This window comes from Petaurus breviceps, unplaced genomic scaffold (genome assembly GCF_028583685.1).
Source record: "Petaurus breviceps papuanus isolate PSGF00001 unplaced genomic scaffold, PetGlider_PUasm1.0 229, whole genome shotgun sequence".
In the NCBI taxonomy this organism is placed as follows: domain Eukaryota; kingdom Metazoa; phylum Chordata; class Mammalia; order Diprotodontia; family Petauridae; genus Petaurus; species Petaurus breviceps.
In genome coordinates this window covers 23,023,182-23,037,473 of record NW_027185903.1, presented here as the reverse complement: position 1 = coordinate 23,037,473, position 14,292 = coordinate 23,023,182, and the positions used below count along the sequence as shown (strand labels likewise).

Here is a 14,292-nt window from a genome sequence, read left to right as displayed (position 1 = left end):
TCATAATGCCAACACAGTAGCAGTAGTGAGACAGTGTGAGAGGTAGACAGGTAAGTGGCGGTTTAAAGGTAATATATATGGTATAGTGAAAATAGCTTCGTACTTAGGAGTCAGGAATGACCTGGAATCCACTCATACCTTTGACACTTAGTAATGTGACCAAAAACAAATCGCTTAACATTTGAAGGTCATCTATAAAATGGAGATAAGAGCTATAGTGTCTACTTCAAAGATAGTTATAAGGATCAAATGAGACCATATATACAAAGTGTTATATAAATGTCAGTTGTTGCTAACAGTATTAGATAATGGAATTTTAAAATTCAGTGTCTTGAAGGATGCTGCAATATCATAAGATATCAAGATCTAAAGTGAGACTACAAAGGTATGAAGCTGAAATGGAAAGCAGGAGTGAGATGATGGGAATTGAAGAAGTGAAAGAATTTTATGAGAACTAGGTATTAGAAGGAACAACATGAGTGTTGATGTCCCAGGGACTTTGGTTCCAGATGGTGATAAAGATCTTAAAGTCATTTAGGAAATTAATAGAGTGACATGAGAAAAAAAAAGTATGAACAAATTGCACAGATTTCAAAGGAGAATGACAGAAGAATAGTTTGGCGGCAGTAGATAACAAAAAGTTTTCAAATACCCCTCATCCAGGCCTTGTGAATCAGGAGTGGGAAAATGGGTGGCCACCCATGGTCAGGATTACAAAAGATATGGTATCCCCAGGAGAAATCTAGGTTTCACTTAATAATATTGAGGCGTTGTTGAAGAAAACTTTGACATTAATGAAGAGTTTGTTAATATTAGAATTCATGTTCCAGAGAGTCCAACAAACTGAGCTAAGAAAAGGGACAAGCCAGGGTTAGGGAGGACTCATAAGAATAAGGGTTTAGGAGAAGGTAGCTTGTATCATCCAAGTAGTATATCTCTGATAGATTACTGGGATCAAGAAACCAGTTTAATTAGAGGTAGATTGAGGTTGTTTATATGTAATGTATAGCACTTTTTTTTATTTAACTAGCTCTAATATTTAAGATGAAATGTAAGTACTGTGTCATGTGAAAATTAGGCCAAAATCTGGAATAAAATGTAAAAGAGGAAGGCTGGAAGTAATGTTGCTGTCAGTAATCTTCCAGTAGTTGGAATCTCCCAAGTCAAAGAGTTTGAACAGTTTAGAAACTTTTCTTACATAGTTCTAAATTTGCTTTTCGGGGAGCCAATTCACAGCTATACCAGCCATGAGTAAATGTGTGTTTCTTTTGACATTTTCTCCAGCAATGAGTTTCCCCCTCTTTTAGCATCTTTGGTGGCTGAATGGACATGAGGTTACAACCTCAAGGTTTTTATTTGCATTTCTCTGATTATTAGGATGGTTCAACATTTTTCTAGGTTCTTTTCAATGTTTTTTTTTTTGTCTTTTGAAGAAGCTTTTTAAGACTAATAAAGTTTCAGAATACCCAATCTTCCGAAATGATTTTCCATTTACCTTTAATGATTCATTCACTTTGAATGAATGCATAGTAATGAAATGTCATTCATTCATCTGTTCATTCATTCATTGCTTCAGTATTTATTAAGTACCAATGCCATCTAAGGACTATGCCATCAGTCTCAGCCTACAGTAGCATATGTTTTTTCTGCTTTTTTAAATGTAGTCTTGCTCACCAAAAATCATTTCAGCAAATAATACTAATTAGTTATCTGGACATTGCTGAATTTCTGAATTAAGACCTAGTGTCTGAAAGAGTAAAAGAGACAACACTTGACAACAAACAGAGTTAATAATGCTAATGATAACAACTAGAAACAAATCTTTGTTAGTTAAATTAAATTTTACTTAGGATGCATTTAAAACTAAATCTATTTCTGCAAAATAAAAACAAAGTAAAATTTGGGACAGAACAATGTTTGTTACTATAAAATGTATTCATGCATTTAGTTCCTAAATGAAAGTAGCATTATTTAAGCAATCAGGGTAAAAGGGAATTTTTGTAGTAATATATTGCCTGTGTCAATGTTAGCATTTTTTGCAGCTATTGACTTAATATATTTCATAGCTAAATTTGCAACTGAGATACTTGTCCATAGTACTGAGCTTGTGAATTGTTTTGTCTTGGCCATATCCCAAATGAAAGGGAGGAAGAAAGCACATGTTGATGAATTTTCAAGTGGCTGGCCAAATGCCACATGACTACTTACAGATTTCAACACCTGTCTAATTTGGTTTATTATGGTTTGATCAGTTTTAGCATACAGCTGCCTCAAATGAACGAATTTTCTACTTTGAAAAAACAAAATATAGTCAAATAATTTAGGTTAACCATTTATTTTACATTATTATTTAATAAGCATATCCCACTGTGCTAGAACTACTGTATATATTAGATCCAAGTTATAACATGGCAGACCACGTTAAATAGCATAAGAATAGCTTGCCAAATGAAAACAATAAAAATAAATTAAAAGTAAATCTACTGTGACTTATGTATAAAAAGGATATTGGAAGAAAATTAAATTGCTTAATTTAGTAAAAAGCTGTGGGCCTCTGATGGTTTCTGTTTATTTCCCAGTTACGCAATTATATCAGCACTTCTGAGAGTAAAACCCCTTTTCCAGTGCTTACTTGAAGACATTTCATTTATAACAACAGCAGAAATAAAGCAAAACAAGCAGAGGCTAAAAAAGGAGAAAATAAAACAAGTCATACTTGATAGCTTTCAGTTTTAGGCACGAAAACATAGTACCCTTGTAAATTATTCTGATTAGATGATTAAAACTTCATAGTGACTTTTATTGTCATATACAATATTATATTAAAATGAATTAGGGTTATATCCGTTAGCAATTTTTACTTTGAAAGATTCTTCTGGGTGCAAGCATTATAGTAAGAATATGGGGTCATATATGTATGTATAAAGAAAAGGGGCCCCACTTTCAGCACTACATATAAATTCCAAAACTGTTAAGAAATGTAGGAATTTTTACCATTAGTTGGCTCAACCCACATTCATTCAGCAGACCCATTCTTTTACAGGTATCATCACCCCAATCTCTTTGGGCTACACTTTTCACCAAGGTAACAGAACCATTTCACCATCAGGATAAGAACAGAGCCATCTGTCCACTTAAAAGTCTACTCATAAACTTTCAGAAACCTAAATTTCCACCTTAAAATAATTAAGATGCCAGAAGGAAGAAGCTCTCAGTTCTCAAATGGATCTATAATGTCATCCATTTGGAAGTTCCCTCTAATGATGCAGATAGAAAGCCATCCCAACCTCCTCATCCTCCAAAATTCTTGTCCATGTCCTCTTCAAGTTGGCCACATGGAATGTAACTGGTAAAAGAAGCAGCAAATTAATTAAATTTATTTCATGTGTTGAGCAGATGCCCAGTGAAATTAGGAGAATGTATGTAACAAACTATTTATCCCTATTGTAAAGGGACAGTGTTTTTTCAATGGCATGAAATCATGAGGATTGAGATTGCTAACATTTAAACTTTGTGAATCAGGTAATATCTGTACTGATGGTAGAAATTACACTTTAAAATTGAAATGATAAAGAGATTTCTATAGCTTTTAGATCTAGACTGCATTAATGAATTCTCTAAAGAAGAAAACTCACCTGAAAGATAGTTACATGTAGAATTAACTACATTACATCCATATACTCCTTATCACAAAGAACTGAATATTCTAGATGCTTTCTGATAATAATGCCCAAGACCTCTGAAAAACAAGCAATTCCCTGTGCTTTTTATTTTTATTTATTTATTTTTTTAGATTTTTCCTTTTGCTTTTTGGAGGGAGAAAGGTAGGGCAATTGGGGTTAAGTGACTTACCCAAGGTCACATGGCTAGTTTTGTGTTAGGTGTCTGAGGCTGGATTTGAACTCAGGTCCTCCTGACTCCAGGTCTGGTGCTCTATTCACTGTGCCACCTAGCTTCCCTTGCTGTGCTTTTTAATTAGTAATTTAAAAGTAAGATGCTATTTAACATTGTCTAGGGACATAATTTCTGTCTTCTAGGAATTTGCAATCTCTTCCCACAAATCTTTCATGGAGGTGTTGGGTTTTCGTGTGTTTATTTGTGTGTGGTGAGGGACAGGAAGAGGGACAAAATAAATTTTTATAATGATAAAAAGGGAAAAAAAGGGTATCCATTGTCAATGCTGATTCATTTTAATTATGCAAATAAGAGTACCAACATGAATAGCAGATCATATCACCTTTTCGCCAACCTCTCAGACATGCCAAAAATTAATAATTTATTGGAGATTTTATTAAAGGAGAGTGGCAAGAGGTCAAACAACCCACAGGTGTATAGGATCACAGATCTAGAGCTAAAAGGAACATCAAAGGCCATCCCATCCCCTCAATTAGGCAGAGAAGGAAACTGAAGCCTCAAGAAGTCAGGCAGCTGAGTGCATGATTTAGACATGAAGGGTGACACCATAAGGAAATTAGAAAAACAAGGAATAGTCTGACTGTTAGATTTGGGGGAGGGAGGAGTGGAGAGGAAGAATTCATGACCAAACAAGAAATAGCATTACAAAATGTAAAATAGATAATTTTGATTGTATTAAATTAAAAAGCTTTTGTACAAACAAAACCAATATAACCAAGATTAGAAGAAGAGCCAAAAGCTGGGAAACAATCTTTACAGCAAGTCTCTCTGATAAAGGCCTTATCTCTCAAATATATAGAGAACTGAGTCAAATTTATGAGAACACAAGCCATTCCCCAATTGATAAACGGTTAGAGGATATGAAGAACAGGCAATTTTCAGATGAAGAAATCAAAGCTATCTATAGGCATGTGAAGAAGGGCTCTAAATCTGAGATACCACTTCATACCTATCAGATTGACTAATATGACAAAAAAGGAAAATGATAAATGTTGGGAAGGGTGTGGTAAAATTGGGACACTGATTTTTGGTAGAATTGTGAACTGATCCAGCCATTCTGGAGAGCAATTTGGAACTGTGCATACCCTTTGATCTAGCAATACCACCACTAGATCTGTATCCCAAAGAGATCTTTAAAAAGGGAAAAGGACTTACATGTACAAAAATATTCATAGCAGCCCTTTTCATGGGGGCAAAATATTGGAAATTGAGGGAACACCTGTCATTTGGGGAACAAGCTGTGGTGTATGAATGTAATGGAATACTACTATGCAGTAAGAAATGATGAACAGGCAGATTTCAGAAAATCCTGGGAAGAGTTGTATGGTATGATACAGAATGAAATAAGCAGAACCTAGAAGCATTGTACACAGTATCAGCAACATTGTTTGATGACCAACTATGAATGACTCAGCTCTTCTCAGCAACCCAAGGATCCAAGACAGGTACAAAGGACTCACAAATGAAAATGCTATCCATATCCAGATAAAGAACTGATGAACTCTGAATGGAGATCAGAACATACTTTTTTCACTTCCTTTATTCTTTCTCATTTTTTTTCCTTTTGATCTGTTCCTTCTTTACTGTGACTAATATGGAAATATTTTTACATGATAGCTCATGTATAAACTATATCAAAATAGCTGCCACTTTCAAAAGGGGAGAGGGGAGGGAGAAAAGGAGAAAAATTTGGAACTCAAAATCTTGTAAAAATGAATGCTAAGGGGTGGCTAGGTAGCACAGTGAGCAAGAGCACCACCTCCAGAGTCGGGATGACCTGGGATCGAATCCGGGCTCAGACACTTAGCACCCACCCAGAAACACATGGCTGTGTAACCTTGAGCAAGTTACTTAACCCCAACTGCTTTAAAAAAAAAAATGAATGCTAAAAATGTTCTTGACATGTAACTGAGGGAAAAAGTAAAATACTATTAAATATAAAAAAGAAAAAAAGGCAGCTTTCTCCTTGTCCCATAAGTAGTAAATAAGGCTCAGAGATGGAATTTGAAAGTAGATCCTCTGACTTAAGAGCCCATGTTCTTTCCAATGTTCACCAAGCTTTAGACTTTGTATTACATATATATGTAGAATGTTTTTATTAATATCATTATTAACAATGCACATTTATGTAGTGCTCTTTAGTCTACATGTTTTACCCAAAACTCTGGTTGAGGGCAATCATGAGCCAAAAGGAGCTGATTTTTTTTTTTTGATAGTCCCCAAAACAGCATCAATCATTATAGGTCTGAAGCTTGGTGAAGGGAAGAATGATTATTGCAGGGGATTAAGAAAGTAACCCAGTAGAAGCAGGACCTAGCTTCCACCTTCCCCAATCCATGTAAAAGGGGACTCTAAACAAACTTTGGAGCTGCAGAACCCACAAAATGACACAGAGAAGCTAAGCTCCCGCCGAGGACAGTGCTCTGGGAGCCCAGCCCAGCCCCACGCCCGAGGCTTTAGCCCCAGGGTAGGTGCCTGCTGGAGAGACTCCAGATCAGCCGTTTCCAGATTTATCAACACACATATACCAAGGACAAAGGGAGAAGTCAGTGCAGTCTGGACTTTGGGACCCAGTAAGTGGGAGTGCGTGGCTTTTGCCCCTGGGGCGAGAAGCCACTAAGACCTGGCACAACCAGCCAGCACCAGGTGGCAGCTTCAGCTCCTGGCCTGCAGTGTGTAGGGGGACCAAGCACCAGTCTGAGGAGTAATCACTCTTGCTTTAACGTGCTTGGATCTGGATTTCAGTCTAGGGTAGAGATCCTGGGGTGTATGTCCAGCTTGCCAGAGCATGTGGAGGCCTCAGAGAGGGCACCCATTTAATACCTCCAGCAGCTAAGAAAACCCCAGCGTTTGAGACGAAAGCTCCCCTGTCTGATGGCAGAGTCCTACTGTGGCAAAAAGCCCAGGGGTCAAGTGACTGAGGGGCAACATGACCAGGCAAAGGAAACAAAGCAGACAGAAGATTCCAACATTAGACTCCTATTTGGGGGACAAAAAGAAGCAAAGCATGGAACAGGAAGAAGACAGTGAAGTCAGAACTCCTACACCAAAAGCTACAAAGGAAAATACGAGCTGGTTAGAGGCCATAGAGGACCTTAAGAAGCAGATAAGAGAAGTGGAGGAAAAATTGGGAAGAGAAATGAGAACAATGCAAGAAAATTATGAAATGAGAGTCAACAACCTGACTGAGGAAAATCATACCTTAAAAAATAGACTAACTCAAATGGCAAAAGAGGCTCAAAAAGTCAATGAAGAGAAGAATGCCTTAAAAAGCCAAATTTGCCAGATAGAAAAAAAATCTCAAAAGCTCAATGAGGAGAATCATTGCTTCAGAATTAGATTGGAGCAAATGGAAACTAATGACTTTATGAGAAATCAAGATACTGTTAAACAGACCCAAACAAATGAAAGAATAGAAGGCAATGTGAAATATCTCATGGGAAAAACCACTGACCTGGAAAATAGATCCAGGAGAGATAATTTAAAAATTCTTGGACTACCTGAAAGCCATGATCAAAGTAAGAACCTAGAAATCATCCTCCAGGAAGTTCTCAAAGAAAACTGCTCTGATGTTTTAGAACCAGAGGGCAAAATAGAGGTTGAAAGAATCTACCGATCACCTCCTGAAAAAGATCCCAAAAAGAAAACTAGGAATATTATACCCAGGTTCCAGAATTCCCAGATTAAGGAGAGAATATTACAAGAAGCCAGGAAGAAACAATTTGAATATTGTGGAAACACAATCAGGATAACCCAGGATCTGGCAGCTTCTACATTGAGGGATCAAAGGGCTTGGAATATGATATTCCAGAGGTCAAAGGAGCTGGGCTTAAAACCAAGAGTCACCTACCCACCAAAACTGAGTATCATATTTCAGGGGAAAATATGGTCATTCAGTGGAATAGAGGACTTTCAAGCATTCTTGCTGAAAAAACTAGAGTTGAATAGAAAATTGACATTCAAATACAAGAAGCAAGACAAGCATGAGATGGTAAACACGGAAAAGAAATCATAAGAAACTTATCAAAGTTGAACTATTAACATTCCTACACAGAAAAACAATAATTGTAACTTATGAATCTTTTCTCACTAGTTGAAGGGAATAGAAATATATGTGTGTGTGTGTCTATATATGAGGTTATATGGGCATATGAATACATATGTGAATGTGTGTATATATGTTTACAGGTATACATAGATAGAGGGCACAGGACCAATTTAACAGGAAGGGATGATACTTAAAAGATGAAATTAAGAGGTGAGAGAGGAATATAATTAGAAGAGATGGGGAGAGACCGAATGGGGTTAACTATCTCATATAGAAGAGGCAAGGGAAAATGATTACAATGGAGGGGAAGAATAGGAAAGCAAAAGGCAATGGGTCAACCTTATTCCCATTGAATTTAGCTTGAGGAGGGAATGAAATACACACTAAATAGGGTATCTCACCCTCCAGGAGAGTAGGGGGGGAAGGGGATGAGAGGGGGGATGATGGAAGGGAGGGCAGGCTGGGGGGGGAGGGAAGTTGGGAGCACCCACTTTTGAAAAGGGAGGAGATCAAAGTAGAGAATAGAACAAGTGGGAGGTGGGATAGGAGGGAGAGAAATATAGTCAGTCTTTTACAATATATCTACTATGCTATTGTTTTGCATTAGCCACACATGTACAAAAAAATTTTTTTTAAAAACTAACCCAAATCATTATAAAACCCAGTATCTTATGATCAACACTTGTGAGAATTCCCAAACAAAATGCTATATGTTGGGCCCAAGTGAGCAAATTATTAACATCTGTTGGAAATTGGGGGGGTTTGGGGAGTGGGAATATTTGAATTGGACTTTAAAAGCATTTAAACAACTATTTAAAAAGTGGCTGTGCTTTCTGGAGAGCAATCTGGAATTATGCCCAAAGGGCTATAAATACTTTCATACCCTTTGATCCAGCAATACCACTCCTAGGGTTATATCCCAAAGAGATCATAGGAATGGGAGAAAGACCCATATGTACAAAAATGTTTATAGCAGCTCTTTTTGTAGTAGCAAAGAATTGGAAATTAAGGGGGTGCCCATCAATTGGGGAATGGCTGAACAAGTTGTGATATATGCATGTTATGGAATACTATTGTGCTATAAGAAATGAGGAGCAGACGGTCTTCATATTTACCTGGAGAGGCTTATACAAACTGATGCCGAGTGAGAAGAGTGAAACCAGGAGAAATTTATACACAATTACAGAGACACAATGTATGTGTGATGACCAACTCTGATAGACTGAACTCTTCTCAGCAATGAAGTGATATAAATCAATTCCAAAAGACTCATGATTGAGAGAAATATGTGCATCCAGAGAAAGAACTAAGTTTATATCCAGGTGGAAGCAAAATACCTGATCTTTTTCCTTCTATTATTTGGTTTTATATCCTCCTTACCATTTTTCATTCCAGCTGGCACAATCCGTCCTTATAACCTGACTAATGTATAATGTGAAAGTATTTACAGATCCTATACTTGACTGCATGCTGCCATGGCGGGGAGGGGAGGGAAGGGGACAAAATGTGAAACTCAAGGAATTGTGGAATTGAATCCTGTAAACAAAAGGAAACAAACAAATTAATTAAAAGAAAAAAAAGGTGGCTGTGGAGAGGATGACCATGAACAAAAGGCCCAGAGGGAGAACGCAACATTTGGGGGCCCAGAATGGCCCACTTGGACCAGAGTGTAGCATATACTCACACCCTCTAACTCCCATGTTCCTCATTTTAGTTGTACCCTCCTTTTGTTCTCTTGTTTGTTTTTAACAAAAACAGCATTTCCCAGCTTGACTCTGCTCTTGATTCACCCAAAGAGGCAGCATATTACTTTTGCCAGTTTCCAAAGGTCAGATCTACTCTCTCTCAATGGAGGTATCTCTCCCTTTGGGACAATCCAAAGGCCATAACAAGATTTGCATAAGAGGAGCCCCACAAATATTTTGAGCTATAGCAGTATCATTGAAATGAGTGTGCTATTAATTTTCAATGGGGTAATTCTGAAGGGACAGTACTAACTTGGGTGTATAAGTTTTGATGTGTGTGTTTTTTAAAATAAGCTATGTTATGATAATCCCATCACTTTTGCCTACAACTACTTTTTATGCCTGTGTTAATTTTCTTTTTTTAACAGTTTAGCTTGCTTTTGAATTAGGGAATCTTCTTTATCAACTTCATCTTTTGCATTAGCATAAAACATACCCATATTTCATTTGCTGCTTTCTTCTGATCATGGTAAATAAAGGGGAAAAAATGAGAACTTTCCTTTTCTTTTTAGGTTGTATCTCATGCACAGAAAAATCCAGCATTTGAAGATGCATGGAGCAGCAGTGATGAAGATGGAGGAATTTAAGTTAATTGATAGAATAAGAATGGAAATTCAGACAATTTTCTATTGTCCAGGCATTTTATAAAGTTGTAAGAATAAAGTATCAGCACATGGAAATGTTCTTTTTTTGTCTTTTTGTATTTAAGTTCAAAATGAATAAAAATGAAATTAAATTTTAAAAAAGAATAAAGTACCAGCTAATGAGTTTCCCTTTCTCTGCTTTACATGCTTCTCTTAAGAGAGTAAAAGGTGTACTGGATTTGTGACCAGAAAGCCTGGATGCACATCCTAGATGTTTGCCTACAGGCTGACCATCTGACTTCACTAGATCTCAATTCCCTCCCCTAAAAAATGGGGACAATAATAATTATACTATCAGCCTCACACAGATATTGTGAGGAAAGTGTTTTATAAGCTCTAAGGTGATATAGAAATGTGAAGCATTATTATGTAGCTATCACAACCACAGAAGGAGGCTTGATTAATGTTTCTTAAACTAACCAAGAAGAGAGAAAAGCCAGTAGTCATTTTTTGAATGACTGCAAAGTACTGTATAAAGTTTGCAGCTCTAAAGGAATTGGCAACCAAATAATAAGACTGTTTACAATATAAAGCAAGTGTGATGAGGGATGGCTCCCAATAGGTTCAGCAGGAACTCTGAACTTATCTAAGACCAGAACCTGTGATTCAGTCTGGAAAGAAATCAGCTCAGCCTTACTTGGAGTCAGAGTTGTAAAAGTTTATTATATGCCTTACAGGAGGATCCTTAGGGGACATGCAACCTTAAAGGGGTAGAATTAGGATTTACATAGAATCATTCATAGTAGAACCTGTGCCAATTATGCTAACCAGGTGATTAAGGGTGGGATTAGGGAGGAGTTAAGGTATGGACAGTGTAATGTAACTGCGAAGGCCTATTGCCCATGATCACTGAGAAAAAGCCCAAGGGGGCTACCTAGGTGTGGTTTTAGGCTTGAAAATGTCACTAAGTCAGTGAGTGGTCAAGGGCTGATGGAGAAGTGCCCAGTCTGCTGCCCATCAGTGTCATGTTTGACAAGATTAATGTTGTGGGATAATGGGCTAAGGAGTTAACCCAGACATGGGGCCCTGAAGGATTCATTGAGGCAGCCAAGGAGTCAACCTAGAGATAGGCTACCAGATTCATGGGGGCAACGGGACACTATACAAGGGTGAGATAATAGTTGCCTAAACTGGAATGTTTATAGATACTTTGCTGAAGGATTGATAGGTATAGCTTGTTAGTGTTCCAAGGTTGAGATAAACAATTTATGAGTTGTTGCTGGGCAGAGTTAATGCTTTGAAGCTAGGCAGAGTGCAGGTAGGGGGAAGGGGCAGAGTTAATGTTCTGGGGCGGGGGAGGGGTGGATGGAGTGTGATTTTACAAGCTGATGTTGCAGAGTTTTACAGACTGATGTTACAAATACAGATCCCAAGCACCCCATCATTACTGATGTTACAAATTGAGTTTACAAATAGATTTTACAAACAGATCCCAAGCACCCCATCAATAGAATTAAACTGATTTGAGTTTCAATTTTGACTTCACTATGACTTCCTATGTGACACTTGACATAGGGGCAGCTAGGAGGCCCTGGAGTCAGGAGGACCTGAGTTCAAATCCAGCCTCCAACACTCACTAGTTATGTGACCCCAGGCAAATCATTTAACCCCAGTTGCCAAAAAAAATTTTAAAAAAGATACTTTGCATAACAGTTTAATATTTAAAATTTCTTTATGTTAGTCATCAAGTATTTATTAAGTGTCTACTCTGTGTTGGGCTCTGTGAATACAAATTCAAAAGTGTAGCAGTAAGCACCCAGGATGCCTGCTAGCACAGGTTCTGTGATCTGCTTTTCTAAAGGAAAGCAACTCAAAAGGCGTTAACAATCTTACTTTAATCAAACATATATCATTTACCTAGTTCAGAGGGAAAAGTCAGCACCCTGAATTTCAGAGAAAGCACAAACAGAAGTTACAAGCAGACAAAAAAATACAGACAGAGAAAATAACACAATTAAACAGACAGGATTTCTAGCTGTCTGACCATTACATCCATACCTAGTTAGTCACCAGAGAGAGAAGCACCAACATATGGATTTTCAAAGCTGGGGGGGAAGGAGCGATGCTCAACAGCTGCCCAGAGTCTCATCTGCCCAAATCACACAACTCTTCCCAGAAGTGAGCCCCAAAGTAAAATGTCATGTCAGGATATATATATATATTGCCTTCTCCAGGGTCTGAAGACATCACAACATTTGTGACCCACTGCCTAATTACAAAGTAACAAAAGGTGTGGTAAAAACAAACCTCCACTAAACAAGTTTATCTTGGGCTCCAAGTGAGGCCAATTAAGGAGCAGGTAAGATCTTCAGATTCCCTTACCATTAGAAAAAGGGAGACATTTCCTTCACTTCGAGAAGTTTACATGGTAATGGGAGAAAACACCTAGAGAAGTGATTGCCAAGGAAGGGAGTTTTGACCTAGGCAGATGCAGGGTTTGGAAGGGAAGTCATAAAGCAGTAGATTGTAATGTCCTTTCTAGTAGCAAAAAATAATATAGATTTAATCTTGGTTTGGGGTTTTGTGTCTGTTTTGCAGGGGATGGGGAAGTGTTACTCAGCAGGGTTGATGACCATATGAGTGAGAGAGAGAGACAGAAACAGAGAGAGAGACTCATGTCCTGGCAGATTCCAGTATGGGTAGTGAAGCATGGACAACTGCTTCCCTCATTGCATTTTGGAATAGGTGCAGGGGGAAAGAAGCAAAAAACAATTTCATCTCAAGAGCTGGGTTCTTCCTCTATACCTGACTTTTTTATTAACTAATAGAGAACACAGAATTCTCATTTTGCTTTTGCTTTTTAAGGCCAGAAAGGGTATGACAACCTATGAATGGCTATTCATCCTATAATTCCATCAGGTTAACTAAGAAACTTCACACCAACTAAAGGAGTAAAGATGTGTAAATACTTTATTATACTTCCTTAGCACTGTCTACACATAATTGGAAAAGGGCAAACTCTTTAAAAAGTGCAAATGAGGCACTTTAAACATTGAGGAATGCATAACCATCAACTAGTATGGTATATATAAATCTAATGGAATACTATAGTGCTTATAACAAATGAAGTAATCAACTGTTTTAGAGAAACCATGGAGGAGATGAAGCAGAGGAGAGTGACCAGCCTTAGAACAATTTTTACTGTAAAAACATTTTAAAAACAAACTTTGAAAGACTTAACTCTGATCAATGCAATGATTAACCACGATACTAGAAGGCTGATAATGAATATTACTTACCTGACATAGAGGTAATGGACTACAATATGCAGAATGAGAAATTTTTTTTATCTGGTCAGTGTGAGAACTTGTTTTACTTGACCGTGCATATTTATTGTAAGGGTCGTCCTTTTCCAAGAAAAAGGGGATATAAGGAGGGAAAAAGACCCACGTGTTTTTTTTTTTTATTGAAGAAATGTAATTAAAAACAAAGATTATGAAAGGTTTTCACATATTCTAAAAGAGTAAATTATAACTACTTCTTCACACTACCTTTAAACTGGCTAATCCCTGAGCCTTCCTCATCTGAAAAAGGGGAGTGGGGAGGATTCTGGGAAGATGGCAGAGTAGCTTAGAGAATTCCAAACTATCTAGATTTTCCTCCACAAAAGAATTAAAATAGCACCTTAGGTCAAGTAAAGTGAGTGGAGATAAATAAGAATAGGGGCACAACCCAGGATTTACAGAGATAATTTGAGAAGGTCAGAAGAAAAATTCCAGGATGAGGCTTGGTCCCTGTGAAGAGCAAACACCTCCAGGCTAGGTTTCATGTTTAACAACAAGCCTCAAGTCCTGGGGTTAGGTTTGAGAGGCTGCCTTAGCCCCAGTTACCAGAACTTTTACCCTTGGGATAGTGAGGAGAGTTGGGCATCTGAGCCGGGGAAGGTTGAGAGAATCTCTGCTGACAAGGATCCCCAGACCCAGCTGTACTGTGAAGAGTA

General features: G+C 37.7%; 1 protein-coding gene across 1 annotated transcript in view; it reads left to right on the top strand.

Annotated features, from left to right (window-relative positions):
• The window catches only part of ERCC8 (ERCC excision repair 8, CSA ubiquitin ligase complex subunit), a 69,496-nt gene extending 59,035 nt beyond the window's left edge, over window positions 1-10,461 (top strand). The window contains exon 12 of the mRNA XM_069096366.1: window positions 10,221-10,461. Coding sequence (XP_068952467.1) covers window positions 10,221-10,295 — 75 coding nt within the window. The 3' untranslated portion in view covers window positions 10,296-10,461. The remainder of the gene's footprint in view (window positions 1-10,220) is intronic.
• Window positions 10,462-14,292: the final 3,831 nt, after the last annotated feature.